At 52.9% G+C, this 16,528-nt stretch overlaps 1 protein-coding gene across 1 annotated transcript; it reads right to left on the bottom strand.

Annotated features, from left to right (window-relative positions):
- Positions 1 to 2,943: 2,943 nt before the first annotated feature.
- EOMES (eomesodermin) lies at positions 2,944 to 9,468 on the bottom strand. The gene is made up of 6 exons (XM_036332803.1): positions 8,197 to 9,468; positions 7,095 to 7,249; positions 6,320 to 6,441; positions 5,720 to 5,878; positions 5,573 to 5,634; positions 2,944 to 4,838 (listed from the first exon to the last, which is right to left on the bottom strand). The coding sequence occupies exons 1-6, from the start codon at positions 9,069 to 9,071 to the stop codon at positions 4,100 to 4,102; spliced, it is 2,112 nt and encodes a 703-aa protein (XP_036188696.1). The 5' UTR covers positions 9,072 to 9,468; the 3' UTR covers positions 2,944 to 4,099.
- Positions 9,469 to 16,528: the final 7,060 nt, after the last annotated feature.

Consider the following 16,528-nt stretch of genomic DNA (forward strand, 5'->3'; position numbering starts at 1 on the left):
GGCTTGCGTACTAGAAAGTCTAAAGTGGAGGGGTGAGGGACGGAAGGATGGGGACGCCACAGAATGGGACTCGGCCGGGCTCACCAGCATAGTTTTGCCAGCTGCTTTTTCAAAGAGCCCCCGAGGATGCCGAGATCTCCGCGAGGTGAAAACCAAACTTTTGGAGTCTGCGTGCCGCGTGGTGGGGGACATCGGGGGTGCCGGCGGGAAAGGGGAGTGGAAAATGAATGATTTTAATTTTTGTCTCCACTGGGGCTCAATTTCGAGTAAAATCAAGAGAGGCGCGGGAATGTGTTTATGCAGAGCGTTTCCATGACACCTGCATAATTTGTCAGTAACCTGACCCCCCGCCCCCACCCCTTTGCTTCGGAAGGAAGGGAGGGAGGGACTGCAGGTTTAAGGCTGATCCGCGGAGTCTGCGAAGGAAGGGCGCTAGGACCAAACGCTGACCTGGAACCTGCACACGCTCCACTGCGGAGCCGGAGCGGAGAGAGGCGTCGCCGCAGCCTCCCCGCGGCTCCCAACTCGGCCCGGGTTCAGGCTGGGACCCGGGCGCGCTGGTGTGCGCTCTCCCTCCTCCCGGATTTCGCGTCCGACGGTTCCTCCGACGGTTCCGGCCTGTCCCAGTGGGCGGCTCCCTGCCCCATCCCAGGATGGCTGCCCTACATCCCAGCAATTCTCAGCTTCAGTGCCTGGGGGCGGGGGGATCCTGGGACCCTGGCGGGAGTGGGGGTGGCTAACTCGTGCCGAGGCGGGGTAGGGGGTTGGAGGAAGGTCCGGCTTACAGTTCTCCTCAAAGCGAAAAAGATTTCCAAGGGCTCATGTGGATTTTCTTTTTAACCCTAACAACCCAAAGTGGCGATGTAAAGGGCACGTGTTGGAAAAGGGCAAATAGCATTTCCAACTTAGGGTCGGGTCCTTTGGGCACTTCATTCCCCTCTTTCCTCGCGGCGCATTTACTTGTTTTCGTGTATTTTTGTCTGGGGCAGCCACGGAGGCCAAGCGAGCCCTGGCGAGCCAGCCGACCCCCCAGCCGAGGTCTCCGAGCTGCGCGCCGGGAACGCCGCCCGCGCGGTGCAGACGCGGGGGCCCTGCCGGGGAATGTAAACAAACCGGGCGCCGCGCCCTTGATCTTTATTTAAATCGAGGCTTGTTTATCGGTGTCATCCTAGGAGGATTAATTAGATACATCTCTTCACAATTTGGTGTCTGACACTCCATCTTAGGAATGCCTTCTCACAAGGTGTTAATTGGGGCCACTCAGCCACGAACGTTTCTATTAAACACGGTGAGGGACTTTTCACAAGTACCAGGTGCTTTTCACTGTGCGGTGCAAAAATATACAGGATCCGCCATAGACGGGGGCCAGCGCCGGCCTCATCCCGGCGGTGACGGGCAGCGTCGGGCTTTCCGGAGGGCAGAGCAGGAGGCGCCGCGTGGAAATTCCTCAGCACCTCCCAGCACCCGCTGGTGCCTTGGGGAACGGAGAGGGGAGGGGGCGATGACCAGGTTAGGGTCTGAATGTCATCAAAAATACAAACATGACTCAGTTGTCTAAGTTCACTGTTAGTTAGTCCCCCCCCCCCCCCATCTTTGAGATCATTTTTCATTTTAGTGATACTAGTAGAAGGATGCCTGTGTTCGAAGTGGTAGCAGGAGTGTCATGTGAAATGTACTTTGTAATGAACACACAATAAATAGCCTTGCTTGTAAACAAAAAAAGAAGAAGAAGAAATATACATAAACCAAACGTCAAGGCTTTCGCTTCCAGCTCAGGTAAGATCCAGGGCGGCTTTGACCACTCGTTTTGCACCTGCACGGTCGGTCGGTCGGAGACGCGGCGCTGGAGTCTGGGCTCCCAAGGTCACCGGAGGCGGCGCGGGAGGAACTTGGGCCCTGGAAGGGTGGTAGGGACGGGAACCTGGGGAGCGGCGAGGTCCGAGCTCCCCGCGGCCTTAATTGGACGCGGAAGGGGAGGAGGGCCTGGCTGATGGCTCGCCTCCCAGCAGCTAATCCTCTTAGCAGCTGCATTTCCGCGCCGCAGTCGGCAGAAGGACCCTCCCGGCCAGACCTTTACCCCGGGAGGGTCGGGAGGGGGCGGGAAAGGTTTGCCAGCGGGGCCTGCAGCCGTCTGCTGATAAACCTGGCGGGACGTCTGGCCGGGGGACAAAGGGCCCTCCGCCCCATCCTCGGTTTAACTCTTTGGCGGATCCAGGGCTCAGCCAGGGGAATGGGGCAGCCTCCTCCCTCCTGGGGGAAGGAGAGCGCCAAATACACGGAGCTAAACGCAGGGGGGCGGAGGGACCGAATCCTCGCGTGGAGGCGTCGCGCCCCGCGGCCCCAGTGTCACCCCGCGAGTCTGGCCGCCCGCAGAGGGCCCGGGCCAGGCCGGCAGCCGCCGAGGAGCGCAGCCCCGGGCTCCGCGCACAAGCCGCAGGTGCGAGCAGGACCTGAGCTGTGGGCGGCCAGCTCCGCGCCGCTCCTCGTCTACCCGGAACTCGTGGGCGCTCAAAGGGCCTCGGGGGTTCCCAGGGAGCCCACGTGGGTCAGGGACGGGTGGCCCCAAGTACGCCTGGGAACGTGCCCAGAGCCCAGACGCCCAGGGCGCGAGGTTTTCCAGGGTTGAATTAGCCCTGGTGTAGGCAGTCTTGAATCTGGGCAACCCCCACCTCCCAGCCCCCATACCCATTGTCCAGACTTCCCAGAGGGGTGAAGAAATAACCCCATTCATATTCGAGGATAGAAATATATATAAAAATAAAAAGTATCCCACCCCCACCCCCCATGACTACAGGGTCCACTTAGAGATTCCAGAGCCTTCCATGGCAGGGAGAGGGGTTGGTGAAACAGTGTTCACTCAGGAGAAGGGTGGAAGGCAAAAGCAAAATAAGACCTTTCGATGAAAACCCATAGTACAGAAGACAGAGCTATGCCTGCTCCCTTAATGAACCACATTTATTAAAAATGACTAGGACTGTACATGAAAATCCAAGGTCTCTAAAAAGCCTACAGGAGCTGTGGCATCGGGTTTTACTTTCTTCACATTACCAAGTTGGGTAGTGGGGGTGGCGAAGGAAGAGGACGAAATAGGAGTTTCCCTTAGACACGGTTTTCAAGTTAAGTAGAGAGTAGCTGAATACATTCTTAACTATCTAAAAAGTAAACAGAACATTCCCCAGTTCGGCTGGGATGAGGAGAGAAACGATCCCCCCGCCCCCGCCTCTGCAGCTGTTGCCAGGTGATCTGCACATTCTGTACAAAAGCCAAAGCACCGATTTTACATCATCTCAGACACACAGGTGGACTATTTGTACAATATATTCCACATTATTCTACAGTGTATCTAAGCACACAAACTGTACACTTTAAATTTTTCTTTTTTGTTCATTCTTTTTTTCTTTAGTTTGGGGGGGGGGGGTGACTCCCTCCCTTGTCCTCTCCTGAGTCTTATGAGCCACCCGGGCACACAGCAGGGGCCTAGCCAGCGAGGCAATCCTAAACCAGGGCAGACATGGCTTGTGCTGAAAGCCTGGGAGGAATCCAAGTCAGTAAGACCAATACCTTCTTTTACAAAAGTTTTTCTTGCCTCCCAGACCTAACATCTTTTGTCCCTAGCAGAAGGTAACAGCAAAAAGTCCCCTGTTGAAGCTTAAGGACCAGCCCTTCTCTTCTAGAAGCAAAACACCTTACCGATTCTGGGCTTCTATATGCTCACAGATTTAAAAAACAGAAATAAGAACCAAAGCTTTCAACTCATTGGATAGCGCCCAGCACTCCATCTTCGCAGCCCCATTCTCTGAATGTTTAGTGTTTCCAATAAATAAATCCAGAACCGTGAATGACCTTCAAATTTTAAAACCTTTCCAAGTCCTCCATTAACTGTATTTCAGAAAGAAAAAAATAAAATGCTAGGCTTGTTTCCGTTACCTGCAGCAATCAAAAAGCTTTGGCACCTTCTTTTAGAGAATTGCACAGAACAGGATGCATCAAGGTGGAAGGCAAACATCTTTTTGGCAACCTAGGCAAAGGAGACAACAAAAAACACCACCAAGTTCATCTGCAAAAACTTAGCTCATTTTGATGAGGTCAAAACCACTCTTTAGGGAGTTGTGTAAAAAGCATAATATCCCCCCATGCCTTTTGAGGTGTCTTTACTGTATTCTTCGGCGTTCATGTCCTCACACTTTATGGAGGGAGAATTTTCATTGCTAGAGGAGCTGGGAGACAGCCGCCTTCGCTTACAAGCGCTGGTGTACACCCCTGAATCGTTGGAATCCAGAGACTTGATGGAAGGGGGAGTCTCTATCCAAGAAGAGCTCATTTCTTCTTTGACTTTCTCCTTGGAGAGCTGATCTTCAGAGAACACAGGGGGGCTGGTTCTGGAGGTCCATGGGAGTCCAGCGGCCATCTTCCTCTGATAGGAACCTCGACCTCCCCACCCTGCCATTGCAGGGAAGGCTGGGTCAGGGTAATACCCCAGGGCATGGGATGTCTGGAGGGGCAAGGATTTAATGCCATAGGGGAGCAAGGTGCTGGACGTATATTCAGACTCATAGGAACCGATGTCTAGTTTGTTGGTCCCAGGCTGCTGGACAGGCGTGACAAGCCACCGCTGGGGAGGGTTGGCCACCTCTTCGTTCTGTTGGGGTGAAAGGAGGCCGTTGGTCTGTGGCACGGTTCTCTCGCCGTTATAATATCGGGCTTGAGGTAAAGTGTTGACAAAGGGCTCCGGGAAGAAGGACTGGACGCCGTACCGACCTCCAGGGACAATCTGATGGGATCTAGGAGAATCCGTGGGAGATGGAGTTAACCTGTCATTTTCTGAAGCGGTGTACATGCTACAATATAAAGAAAAACACTTAAAAAAACAACAACCCTAATGTTGTCCCCAAACAAACCAAATTCCCAGAAATGAAAACACACTGGTCTGCTGGTATGGAGGGACAGAGGTAGGAGACGCCCTGGCCCATCTGAACTTGGACTCTTGGCTCCAGGGGGGAAATTTCCCCACCATGTAAGAAAAAGTTCCCTCCCACGTATTAAGTATTTAAACTATAGGAAGTCCACCTTTGCAGATCCTAGGATTTGGGGAACTCAGAGCAACAACTCTCCCTTGTCAGTGTGATTGGGAGGAATGCCACATTTAAAAGGCATTTGCAGAGCCTTGTTGTTGATGTGAAAATTACATCCTCTTAGGGTCAGGTTTTTCTTATGTAAAAGAAAAAAAGGGGGGGAGTAGTAATACTTGCTCCTGAGAGGGTCAAAAAGTTGGGATTACATGGAAAGATATGTAAATGCAGATTATGAAAATGTCAAATCTCCACTCAAATGTTAAAAAGAAAAATGCTCCCCATTTTAAAGTCCTTTACATTTCTTTAGAAATTAACAAAAGCCTTCTGTGAAAATTCTAAAGCAAGGTTAGTTCAGGCAGAAAAGAAAAAAAAAAGATAAAAATAAAAACAGAAAATCTCAAATATGAAAGCTTTTCCCAGAATATGTTCTTAGGAAAGTGTCTGATGATGAGTGTCCTGTTCCAAGGTGACACGCAAGCATGGACAAAAGCAGCACTTACGAATCGTAGTTGTCCCTGAAGCCTTTTGCAAAGGGGTTGTGATCAATCTTTAGTTGCGTTATCTGGATAGAGGAGAAAAATAGCTGTTGAGTGCTTTAGCACACTGGGCCTAACTTGCCAGAGTCTTGGGACATTTGAGGCACTCACGTCGGTGTTTTGGTAGGCCGTCACGGCAATGAACTGCGTTTCTGAGAAGGTAAAGGTCTGAGTCTTTGAGGGCTCATTCAAGTCCTCCACGCCATCCTCTGTAACTTCAACAATGTGCAGTCGTGGTTGGTACTTGTGTAAAGACTGTAGGACTATCATCTGGAAGTGGTACAGGAATAGAGTGGCCAAATCGAAACAGTCTCTTAAAGGTTCAACAAAAGTAGACGTTAACAAACTACATATTTTGGAATGGGACTCCCCGCTCCCCAACAACAGCTACCTTTTTTCTTTTGCCATTTTTAAGATCCTATCATTGCCACTTTTGTAACAAAACCTAGCTGGGTGTGCATGTTTCGAAAGCACTCTCTCCTCTTGATTTCCTAAGTCCCCCAAAGATTTCAGTATTTCTGTTCCTAATAGTCAACTCACTGTTATGGAAATCCCGTGTGAAAGTGAGAATGACAAGGTCAAAAGAAAAAGAAAAAAAAAAAAAAAAGCTTAGAAATAGGCGAGTAAACAGGTAAAACCAGTGAAGAGTCAGGGAACTTGTTAGAAAAGAGATCACCAGCCAGAAGACATCCCCCTCCTCTGTCACCCTACCTGAGTGTTGTTGTTATTGGCGCCTTTGTTATTGGTGAGTTTTAATTTCCCAAAGGAAATCTCCTGTCTCATCCAGTGGGAACCAGTATTAGGAGACTCTGGGTGGACGTACATTTTGTTGCCTAAGAGAAAATGAAACAAAACACAGAACCTAAGCCTAGAGGGCTGTTCAAATGGAGCGGAGGGAGGGATGTCCTGTTATCTATGGGCCAGGTTTAAGAGCAGGACTTACAGCACAAATCTCCCCAGCACGAGCTGCTTAGAAAGGCCAATGGAGACCATTAGACTCCACTGGTACATCCCATCACACCCCTTGCAGAGCCCCTGTGACTCCAGGCCTTCCTTGACAAGGTGCTCATCTTAACAGGACCTCAGCATATAAAAATGGAGGCAACAGGGAGGCCTCGCTAGCTCAGGGAAAGCTCCAAGGGCAAGATCTGATGGAAATGGTTGCATTTTTTATGGGTGGGATTCCACCTGGGGAAGGCTTTCTCAGGTGGAAATTAGGACGCCAGGAGCCCTTGACACCCGGAGAGTTTATGACAATTCCTTCCTCAAACGTGGAAATCGGGGGGCTGCAGTAGGGTTATGGTTAAAGCTCTGTATATTGGAAAGCAAGAAATCTGACTTAGCAATTCTCTCCTTCAGCCAAACACTCAAGACAAGGAACTCATGCTCACACCTCTAGGTTCCAGTGGGGGGAAAACGCTTGTGTCAGGGGTTCCCCACCTGCTCCACCCCACCCCGCCCCTGCCAGGGCCTCCTCTCTCCTCACCCTGCATGTTATTGTCGGCTTTGCCGCAGGTCACCCACTTGCCCCCCTGGAAGCGCCAGTGGTTGGGGTCGGCCAGCACCACCTCCACGAACACGTTGTAGTGAGCGGCAGGATTGAGTCCGTTTATGTTGAAGCTCAAGAAAGGAAACATGCGCCTGTGCGAGGGAACAGAGCCAGGAGAAGCGGGTTAATCACCCGAGGGCAGGCCCGTGCTCGGCCAGGTTCGCGGGCACCTGGGGGAGGGTCGGAGCACGGCGTTTGGAAATCTACAGAACGAACAGAACGCCGGGAAAGTGGCCCTTACTATGCAAAATAGTTTTGAGTTGGCCACTCTTTGAACACCCGTTGTCCAAAATAATTTGCCCCCAAGTCACGCACTTCCGTGTCCTCTCCCCACTCAAGTTCTCGACTTTTTAAGGTGCTCATTCATTTTTCTTCCATGATGTGAAAAATGTCTTTTTCCAATTCCACTGGTAAGGCTGAAAGTACCCTTTGAGAGTCCTCTCCCTCCGCCCCTTACTTTCCGCGGAAGTAATCACTGTTAGCAATTGGATGTGCATCAGAACTTTCTCACCCTGAACCCCAGCCAGGTCTGGCTCCCAGACCTGCCTAACCAACCACCCGGGCCAAGCCTCCGATGCCAGCGCCCCGGCCCTCACGTCCATCCTCCGGAGGCGCCCCATGGAGACCCTGGCGCCTAAAACTGCAGGAGCCCATCTACTGCGCTCAGGGGGACAACCCAAGCGCCTCCCCCACCCCCCAACCCCCATCCTGTTCCTCTCGGTCTAGCAGGGAGCAGCGTATCGCCGAGCGGGCACATCTAGTAAATCCAGCTTTGTGGACAAGCTTCAATTTCCACTTCCGCCTCCTCCTCCTCCTCCTCCATCCAGGTAAGGGTAACCGGAGGGAGGAGGCAGCCGTAACAGTACACCCGGCACGGACCGCCCGTGAGTATAGGGGAGGGACGAGGAATTGGAGACGCAGCGTCTCCACTTACTGCGCACGGAAAAACACTTTCCAAGCAAAGTGCATCCCCGGCCTTCCTCCGGACCACACGGTCACTGCCCACCCGGCGCCCGCGCCCCCTCCGCGCTGTGCTCACCTGCCCTGTTTCGTAATGATCATCTCGGTTTGGTGGCGGTGGAACTTGAGCCACAGAGGCCGGTTGCATAGGTAGACGTGAGCACGTAAACTGGAACCAGAAACCTCCAAGCTCCCCCATCCTCCGCACGAACCCGCGGCTGCTGCCCCGGGGTATGGCCCGTAGAGGGGAGCCCCCTGACTGTACTGATAGGCGCCCGGGCCACCTCCCCCGCCGCCGCTGGCACCCGCGCCGCCGCTGGCGCCGGCTCCCGGGCCGAACTGCGCCCTCCCGGGTGGGCACACGGTGGCGGGGAAGCCGCCGGAGGGCAGCATGGAGCCATAGGGGTAGCGCGCCCCGTTGGGAGCCGGGTACACAGGTCCGTGGGGCGCCCCGGCTGCCGCCTGGTACGGGAAGAGCGAGCAGGGCGCGGCCAGCTCGGAGCCCTGCGGCCCGGGGGACTGGAGGTAGTAGCGCTCCGAGCTCAGGCTGTCCATGGAGTAGCGCGCGGTGGCGGCGGCCGCGGCGGTGGCGGCTGCAGTGGCGGCGGAGGGGAGCTCCTCTTCCCCGCAGGGGGAGCCCTTGCGGCCGTCCGGGGGCCCTGGCTTGGCCACTGCCGCGGTGCTGGCGAAGGCGTCCCCGGCGTCGGCGTCACTGAGCATGACCGCGGGGGCCCCCGCGCTGGCGGCTGCGGGTTCCCCGCTCCCCGCCTCGCACGAGAGGCTGCCCGAGAACTTCTTCGGCGCTTTGTCTAAGTCCAGCCTCTGGGGCGAGGGGGTCGCGCCGGGGAGGTGGCCGGCGGGCCCGCCCCCGCCGCCCCGCGCGCTCTCCAGCGGGTAGAAGTGCGCGCCGGGCAGGTTCACCGAGCTCACCAAAAGCTGCTCCCCTAACTGCATGCTTTACGGAGCGCAGACAGACGGCAAGGCTGCCTCTCCTCCTGCGGCCTTATTATAAAGGCTGGATGGGGGAGCCAGCGCCCTCTTCCGAGGGGAAGGTAACTTCCCCTTCCTCCGGTGTCGGGGCTGCCCACCTGGCGACACGGGGGCGGCTAAGGCACCCTCGTGCCGACGCAACCCAGCGTCCTTTCCGCAAGGAAAGCGCGCTGAGCTCGCCAGGCAGGAGGTGAGAACTGATGGAGACGCACTCTCGTTTTCTTAGTCGTCCTTTCTAGCCTCTCCGGACCCCCAGGCTCCTCCCCCACTCGCACCCAGTAACAGGAGGACTAGGCTCTCTGTTCCCATCCACCCACCGGCACTAGCCTATCTGCCCTTGGCGACTGCTGAGCTACCGGTCAAGTTGACCACTTTGGAAACTTGCAGGCTGTCATTGGCTGCTTTATATATGTGCTGTCAGGGAGGGGTTTCGCGGCCCCACAGCCCCGGGACCTTCCCATTGGCTGATGGAGGTGACACTAATTCAATTAGGCATCTACTAATTGGATCAAGTCGCCTGCGACTTTCTTTTCCTTGAGTCTGATTTTTTTTTTCTTTTCTTTCTTTCTTTTTTCTTGAGACTCTACCCTGCTGCGAGAATCAATTCTGATGTCTGTATTTCGCTGGAGTTTAGGGGAACAGGGTTTGGGGTCTCCGTAGCGTGGTCCACTCTTTGGCACAGACGTCACCTCAGCGCTCGGAGAGAAAAATGCAGGTTTTAGAGGCCGGGAGAGAGCAGGCTCTGCAAGTTGGCCTGCTGGGAGGCCCCTGTCCCTGAGGGCGAGAATCTGGAGAGTTGGGGAGAGGCCCTAGCGAATTCTCTTTATTTTGTAACTTCAGGTACACTTTCCTCCCGATGGGGGAAGACTCCCTGGCCGTCGGCACACTCGGATAACTTTTGTTTGGCCCCATCCTTTCGCGCAGTGGGAAGGATTTGTGGGAGGAACCTCGCGCTGGGTTTTGGGGGTCAGGGACGGCGGGCGCACACTGCCACCCTTGAGAACCAACGCGCTCAGCTTCTGAACCAGGAGCCGCGGTGGGGAGGGAGCCTGGGAACACCCGCATCCCCACGCCAACACGCCTGCCTTCAGGCGGCCGTCACTTACCCACCACAATTCAAAGTCCAAGCCGCTCGGTTCCCCTGGATCCCAGACCCTGCCCCCACCCCGTCTTCCGCTGGGCCTGACGCGGCGAAACAAAGGTTCACCGGCAGCCCCGCGGTGACGATCCCCCGCGCCTCTCCTCCGCGGCGCAACAGGGAAGGTAGAATAATTAGTGACATAATCAGTTTGATACTGAATGAAGCCCTTTGGCCCCAGCTGCCTGCTTCTCCCCTGAGTTTCCGCAGACCGTAGAGTCAAGAGCGGTGTCATCCTACATATTGTGTTGTTATTATTACAGGGGATGGGGCACGTTTCCTTGCGGATATGGAGAAGCCTGAATGTTCGCCGTTAATAAGCAATCACAGCCGCTGCTTGTAATCGCTCCGGGAGCGCATTTTCCGGCTGAGATGTCGGGACTCTGCTTCCCCAACCGAACACGATCACACGGGAAACTCGGCGCCCACAACAGATGAGGCGGCCGCGGGATGGATGAGGTCCCGCGCGCCGGGGCAGAACGGCTGGAACCTAGGTTCACACCACAGCCGCGCCAACGTCGGCGGCCTGGGTTAGGGAGCCAGACGGTTGGTCCTTAAGGCAACTCGGCTGCTTCTGGGCTTCGACCAGTTTTTCGCGGGGGTGAGAAGCGAGAGCGCGCGCAGGTTTTCCGGGTCACGGCGCAGCCCGGGGGAGGGAGCAAGTTACACGAGTGGGTCGACCTCCGAGTCCCCGGGCCGAGCAGCCCGGGCGCAGGCCTCAGCAAAGCTGTCCCCGAGCGCGCAGCCCTGCGCTCCGGGCATTTCGTCCCACAAGCCTCGTTCAGGTTGGACGTGGCTTCCTGCGCCGATCACCCACCGTCCACTCCCACCTCCCCGGCTTTGGCTGTATTTGGACTCAAGGAAAACTGGATGAATTGTACTTTGAAATCCTTTGTGCTTCTGTAGACTTTGTGATTTTTCAAAGGGGAGATTCCGCGAGTGGGACGCCAGAGCCAGGAAAGGAAGGGGGCGCGCGGCTGGGGTGGCTTGGCGACGTAGACCGGGGCTAGGGGATCCTGGAAACCACTCGTAGGCTCCCCCACGTTACCCTGGAGCTTCGGGGTGTTCGCTAAGAAAGTAGGGGTGCGATCCAACGTCCATTATTTGGAGGTAGGGTGGCCTGGGGTGGATAGCCGTGGAGCGCTTTGTCGCAGCGAGAAAGCGGGCCTCGGTGTTCCTTCAAATGGCTTTCGAGGCGGCCAGGGAAGCGCCGCGCGTGGCAAAGCGCCATCGCAGGCAACAGGCACCGCTCCGACCCGCTCTGGCGCACATAACGCGGGCCAGCTGTCCCCCGCGCCACATCAGAAAGCGCTGGTTTTATTTCAGCCCTGGAGCAAGCTCTTGAAAGCGCGTGGGTCCCGGCGCTACCTCCTGATTCAATATATACCCGTATGCTATGTGTAATGGGGACCAGTGCTGATTCTGGGGGCAAGTAGTGCAGCTCCTCTCTCCCCCGCCTCGCCAACACATCTATTCATTCACTCAAACTTCAACCCATTTCACAGATGGAGAAACAATGAGAAAGAATCAACATGCAGGCTCTACAAAACTGTCCAGGAACTCAGGCTTTTCAGAATATGAAAAATATATACATGATTTAGATCACACTTTATAGGCAGATATTACAAATACCTTTTTAAAAAAACATAATGAAAAGGGCTGTTTCAGCTAAAGATTTTTTTCTGACTGCATCAAGATAAAGAAATCTCATTCAACGGTTCTTCTGTGTTAATTAACTAATTACATTGGAATCATTACAGATAGGATATACGGAGTTGTAGGTGAGCAAGTCTGTGCTCTCGTCCTTGGAATGGGCTCTCCTTTGGCTGGCTCAGTTTTACTTATAACCAAGGAAAGAGACATGAACGTTATGTTCATGTGCCCCAGCTGCACTTAAAACAACAACAACAACAAAAAACCCAACACTCTTTTCCAGAAGAGAAGCAGAAAAGAAACGGAAGGCAGTGGCTTCGGGGAACATGTCAGGCAGCACGCACCTTAGACTGGGTGGGCAAAGCCCAGGGCCCTCCAGCCCGTTTGCTGTTTGATTTCAATTACACCCCAAGCTTCATGAAATCCAAATGAGACATTTATGGAAAGGTGCCTGGTTTTATGTGGCTCCACTGACAGTGTAGTGGAATACATTGAACAAAAACATCAACACTGCGGAGGAAACGTGGAGACCCCTTGGAGCCCCAGACCCAAATGCTGGCTGGATTAACTCACATCGTGCACCTCTCAGCCTGGGATGGAGCAAGCAGGACCCTCTGGGGGCTACAATGAGGCCAAGGCCAAGCCTGTGTGCGAGCCCATTAAGAATCTCTGCTCTGTTGTCTCAAGCAAGAATCCCAACTTTATGCCACTGTCTCACCCTGATAGCACAAAGTGGAATGCACCAACCTGGCCAGGTGAACTCTTTACTCCCCCTCCCCAACCCACCTCCCTTAAAGGTAATTACTGTGAGGGCATTCCTCTTTTAAAAGCAAAACTGAGAAGCATTTGGCTGTTACAGGACTATTACACATCAAATACATATATACATGTATGGTTAAACTACAGTGGTGAGTTATAGATGAGTGCAATGATATATAGTTTATATCCCTCCCAGCCCCCCCCGCCACACAACCAAGGGGGCCTATATAAATGTCCCAATAAATTCTATTATTTTCACCCCCACTAAAAATGTGTTATCCAAACACTGTCCGTGTTATTCAAACACTTTGTAAACTCTGAGCAGACTTGCTGCCGGTTCTCCTTTTAACCCTAGGAAAACATTCCAACATTAACCGGTCACCAGCGCTTCGCCTGGACTCTGGGAAAACGTCAATGGGTTTTTTGTGGTGAGTTGGTCCTTTTACTATTTATCTATGGCCTTTTCTTTGTTGACGTTACATTTTATTTCACCATCTCGGGTTCACTCTTTGGCCCTTTGTTCTCTGATGGCCAGATCTGCCACCTCCACTGTGCTTTCTGAAGGGGGAGGGAGCTTTCATCACCGTAAGGTTGTTCAAGTTTCACTTTTTTTTTCTTGAAAGAAAGAAAAAAAATGTCCCATAAGATAAAACATTTTTGGCAAGGACAAGTAATGTTGATTCTGCTGACAACAGCAAGATACTCCCATCAGCACAGTTTCACTTTTATAAGCATTTATATGTCACCGTGACACTAAAATGGACTGATCACCTGCTTAAATAAAAAAAAGTCGCCAGGCCCACGAATGTGTGAGGCAAAGGGTTATATTAAATCCACTGTATTTTTTTCCAAACAAAAAAGACCAATTTATATGATCTTAGCTATCAATTCTGGGTTTTAGAATGCTGAGTGCAATTGTTGCTCACTGTTAAAATATGAGGAGGTGGGGGAATCCTGGAATGAAAGATAATAAACACACCAAAAGTTGCTTATTTCAAAAAATAAATGAACTTTTCTTAACAAGAATCAAGAATTTTTTTATGAAAGTAGTTTTGAAACTGCAAATGAATTCCTGGATTTAATGATTATCATCATCATCATCATCATCATCATCATCATTTTAATGGAAGTACATAGAGCCCATAAATAACAAGAAAAGCCACAAGAAGCAAACAAAGTGGATTACTCTCAAAAGTAAATTATGGGAATGTTTGGCTAAATGTTGCTCATTAAAATATGAAAGAGCTATGCTGGGCTCACCTGTCTTGCTTACTTTGCACCTTGAAAGGCCTGCCGCTTAGCTGCTCGGCTGTTCATTGAAAGAAAGGGGTTAATACATTTTAGAACAGCTGAAATAGCCCAAGGACAGTGTTGGGTGTCAGGCTTTCTAACCATGAAGACTGGAGTGAGCAGAAAAAGGAAACAGATTTTCATAAGTTAATGGAATGGGCATTTTCATTGTGCTGTTTTTTTTAAATACTTTTTAAGATTTTAAAAATCTCCTTTAGACCGTTCCTAACCCCACGTTCTTACATCATAGCATGGCTTTTTGTGTGCATGTCAGTGGTGACATTTTCCCAGGGGAAAATAGAAAAGCGAGTGCTGGGGTTGCAGTGCAGCTGCGAATGGGAGTGGCCACCATGTAGCCAAGAAGAAATATCATCCAGAACGTATAACACTTGCACATCGCTATCAGAGCTGGCAGAGCCTTTGGACATTAATGTTTCAACAGAAGGCACCCTTAGGATACAGGTGGGGCAGGAAGACCACACAACAGGTGGACAGAATCCAACCCTGTTGACCAAGGCTTCAGTATGACAGGGAGCTGGAATCTCAGATCCAGGCCCTGTGTGAGAAGGGAGCAAAGGGGAAGTCTGGGTTGAGGAATTACTCAGCGGAAGGAATGAAGCCCATGAGATAACCAAGGATGAGAGAGTGAGAGGGAAAGGAGGAAGGAAGGAAGGAAGGAAGGAAGGAAAGTCAACATGATAGAGGCCAAAGAGATCATTCCTTAAACTCTCTTCAGATACCCCACCCCCCCCCCCCCAAGAGAAAAGCAAAGGTTGTAGGCAGGATTGTATGTATTTGAGGCTCTCCTTCATTAGTTTTGTGGGTCTGGGTAAGCTCCTTAACGTCTCTGTCCCTGATGCCCAAGGTCATAACAGCATACAGAACATCAATTGGAACAGCACCTGGCACAGAGGAAGGTCTCCAGTCTTTTCTAGTCCCACCATCACACTTGCATAGGGCTCACTTTTTTGCCCTTCTTGTTCGATACTGGGATTAAATGAGGAACCCAGATATATCCAATCTGACGTGGGGAGGCCAGAAGCAATCAAGTCAAAGGCAACATGAACTAGAAGGAGAAAGCTAGAGCGAGTCCGTCAGACCCTGAGAGGGAGACCCTAGTGTTCCATCAGCTTCTTTCTCCTTCTCCAGCAGGGAAGGAAATCCAGTGCCGTCCCCTTGAGCGCGGCTGGGAAGGTGCATTTCAAAGGGAGGCGGCCGGGTGACCCCACCCCGGAGCCCCTTCCGCCCCCTGCAGGCTGCCATTAGCATTCTGTTTTTCCCAGGCCTCTCCGCCCTCCTGCCCCCCGCTGGGATTCTGCCTTTCCGGCGGGTTACCAGTCAAAGGCAGAAAATAGGGTATTTAGCTCAGGTTTTGTTCTTCCCCCTATGAGGTTAAACGCTTGACGTTGACCAAGTGAAGTGAATAGTCAGAAGCGCCCCGCAGGGCTCTCGCTCCGGGAGAAGGCACCCTGGCCCGGGAGTCCCATCTGGATCGTCAGTGGCAGCTTCTGAAAACTGACAGGACCAGGGCAGAGCAAGATCAGCCGTGGAGGATCGTTGTTCAGGGAAGTCTCCAGGAGGCCCGCCAGCCCGGGTCTCCCAGGACTGCTTACCGACTCCGCAGGGGCCGGGAGGAACCCCCTCCTCCCACAGATTGTGAGGGGCGCACAGGCCAGCAGGCTCTTCGGGGAGGAAAGAGCAGCTGGGATCATCTCTCCATTCATTTGAGGCCGACCTCCCTCCCCCCAAAAAAGAGTTCATCCTGGAATCCACAGCCAAAGGAGGGAAATAATAAAAGCAGCAGCTGACTATATAGGCCGGGTTCTTTCCTTTCGCTGTGCGATCTTCCCAAACCAGCACCCTAAAACGCTAGCATCCATTTCACAGGAGAGTGAAGAGATGCCTGGAGAAGTGAAGGCCCTGTCCACGGGCACCAGCTGAAAATGGTAGCCCGGGAGTTTGAAGGGCGGCCTGCTCTTGGGGCCCTGGGTGGAAGGGTTAAGTACGTGTGAATGGGCTGGAGTGAGTGGTTGTCTGTACCTGGGAAGGCTCCCAGGTAGGCGCTAGAATGGAGACCGTGCGCGGCGTTGGGTGCCATTGCAGCCGCTGTAGCTTTACAATGAGTCTCTGTGGAGGACGCTGGACTTCTAAAATCTCAATCTTGGGTTCGCGTTTGTCATTCTTGCTTGGGATAATCATAATGGGGGTGGGGGGTGGGGTGGGAGGGAGACCTCTCCACAGGCTAGAGCGATCCGAGCCCTAGGCATACACTCTCTCATTTAAACTTTCATTACCACCTCAGGAGGAAGGTATTTTTAAGTCATCCCCGTTTTGCAGATAGGAAAACCCAGGCTGGGGAGGTAAAGTTGCAGGAGGGCATACAATTTGAAGGCAGCAGGTCCCAGCGGACCCGGAAGCTGGGGAGGCGGCGACCTCTCCCTGGAACTTTAAAACCTTTAATAGGAAGGAAACTGGGGCCTCCAGGCACCCACTGCACGCCATTTTATCAATGGGCGCTGGACGGAGGGAGCCGCGGCGAAGCAACGGCCAGCTCTCCCCCGGCTGCCCGCGGGGTTTCCCT

This window comes from Myotis myotis, unplaced genomic scaffold (genome assembly GCF_014108235.1).
Source record: "Myotis myotis isolate mMyoMyo1 unplaced genomic scaffold, mMyoMyo1.p scaffold_m19_p_13, whole genome shotgun sequence".
NCBI classification, from domain to species: domain Eukaryota; kingdom Metazoa; phylum Chordata; class Mammalia; order Chiroptera; family Vespertilionidae; genus Myotis; species Myotis myotis.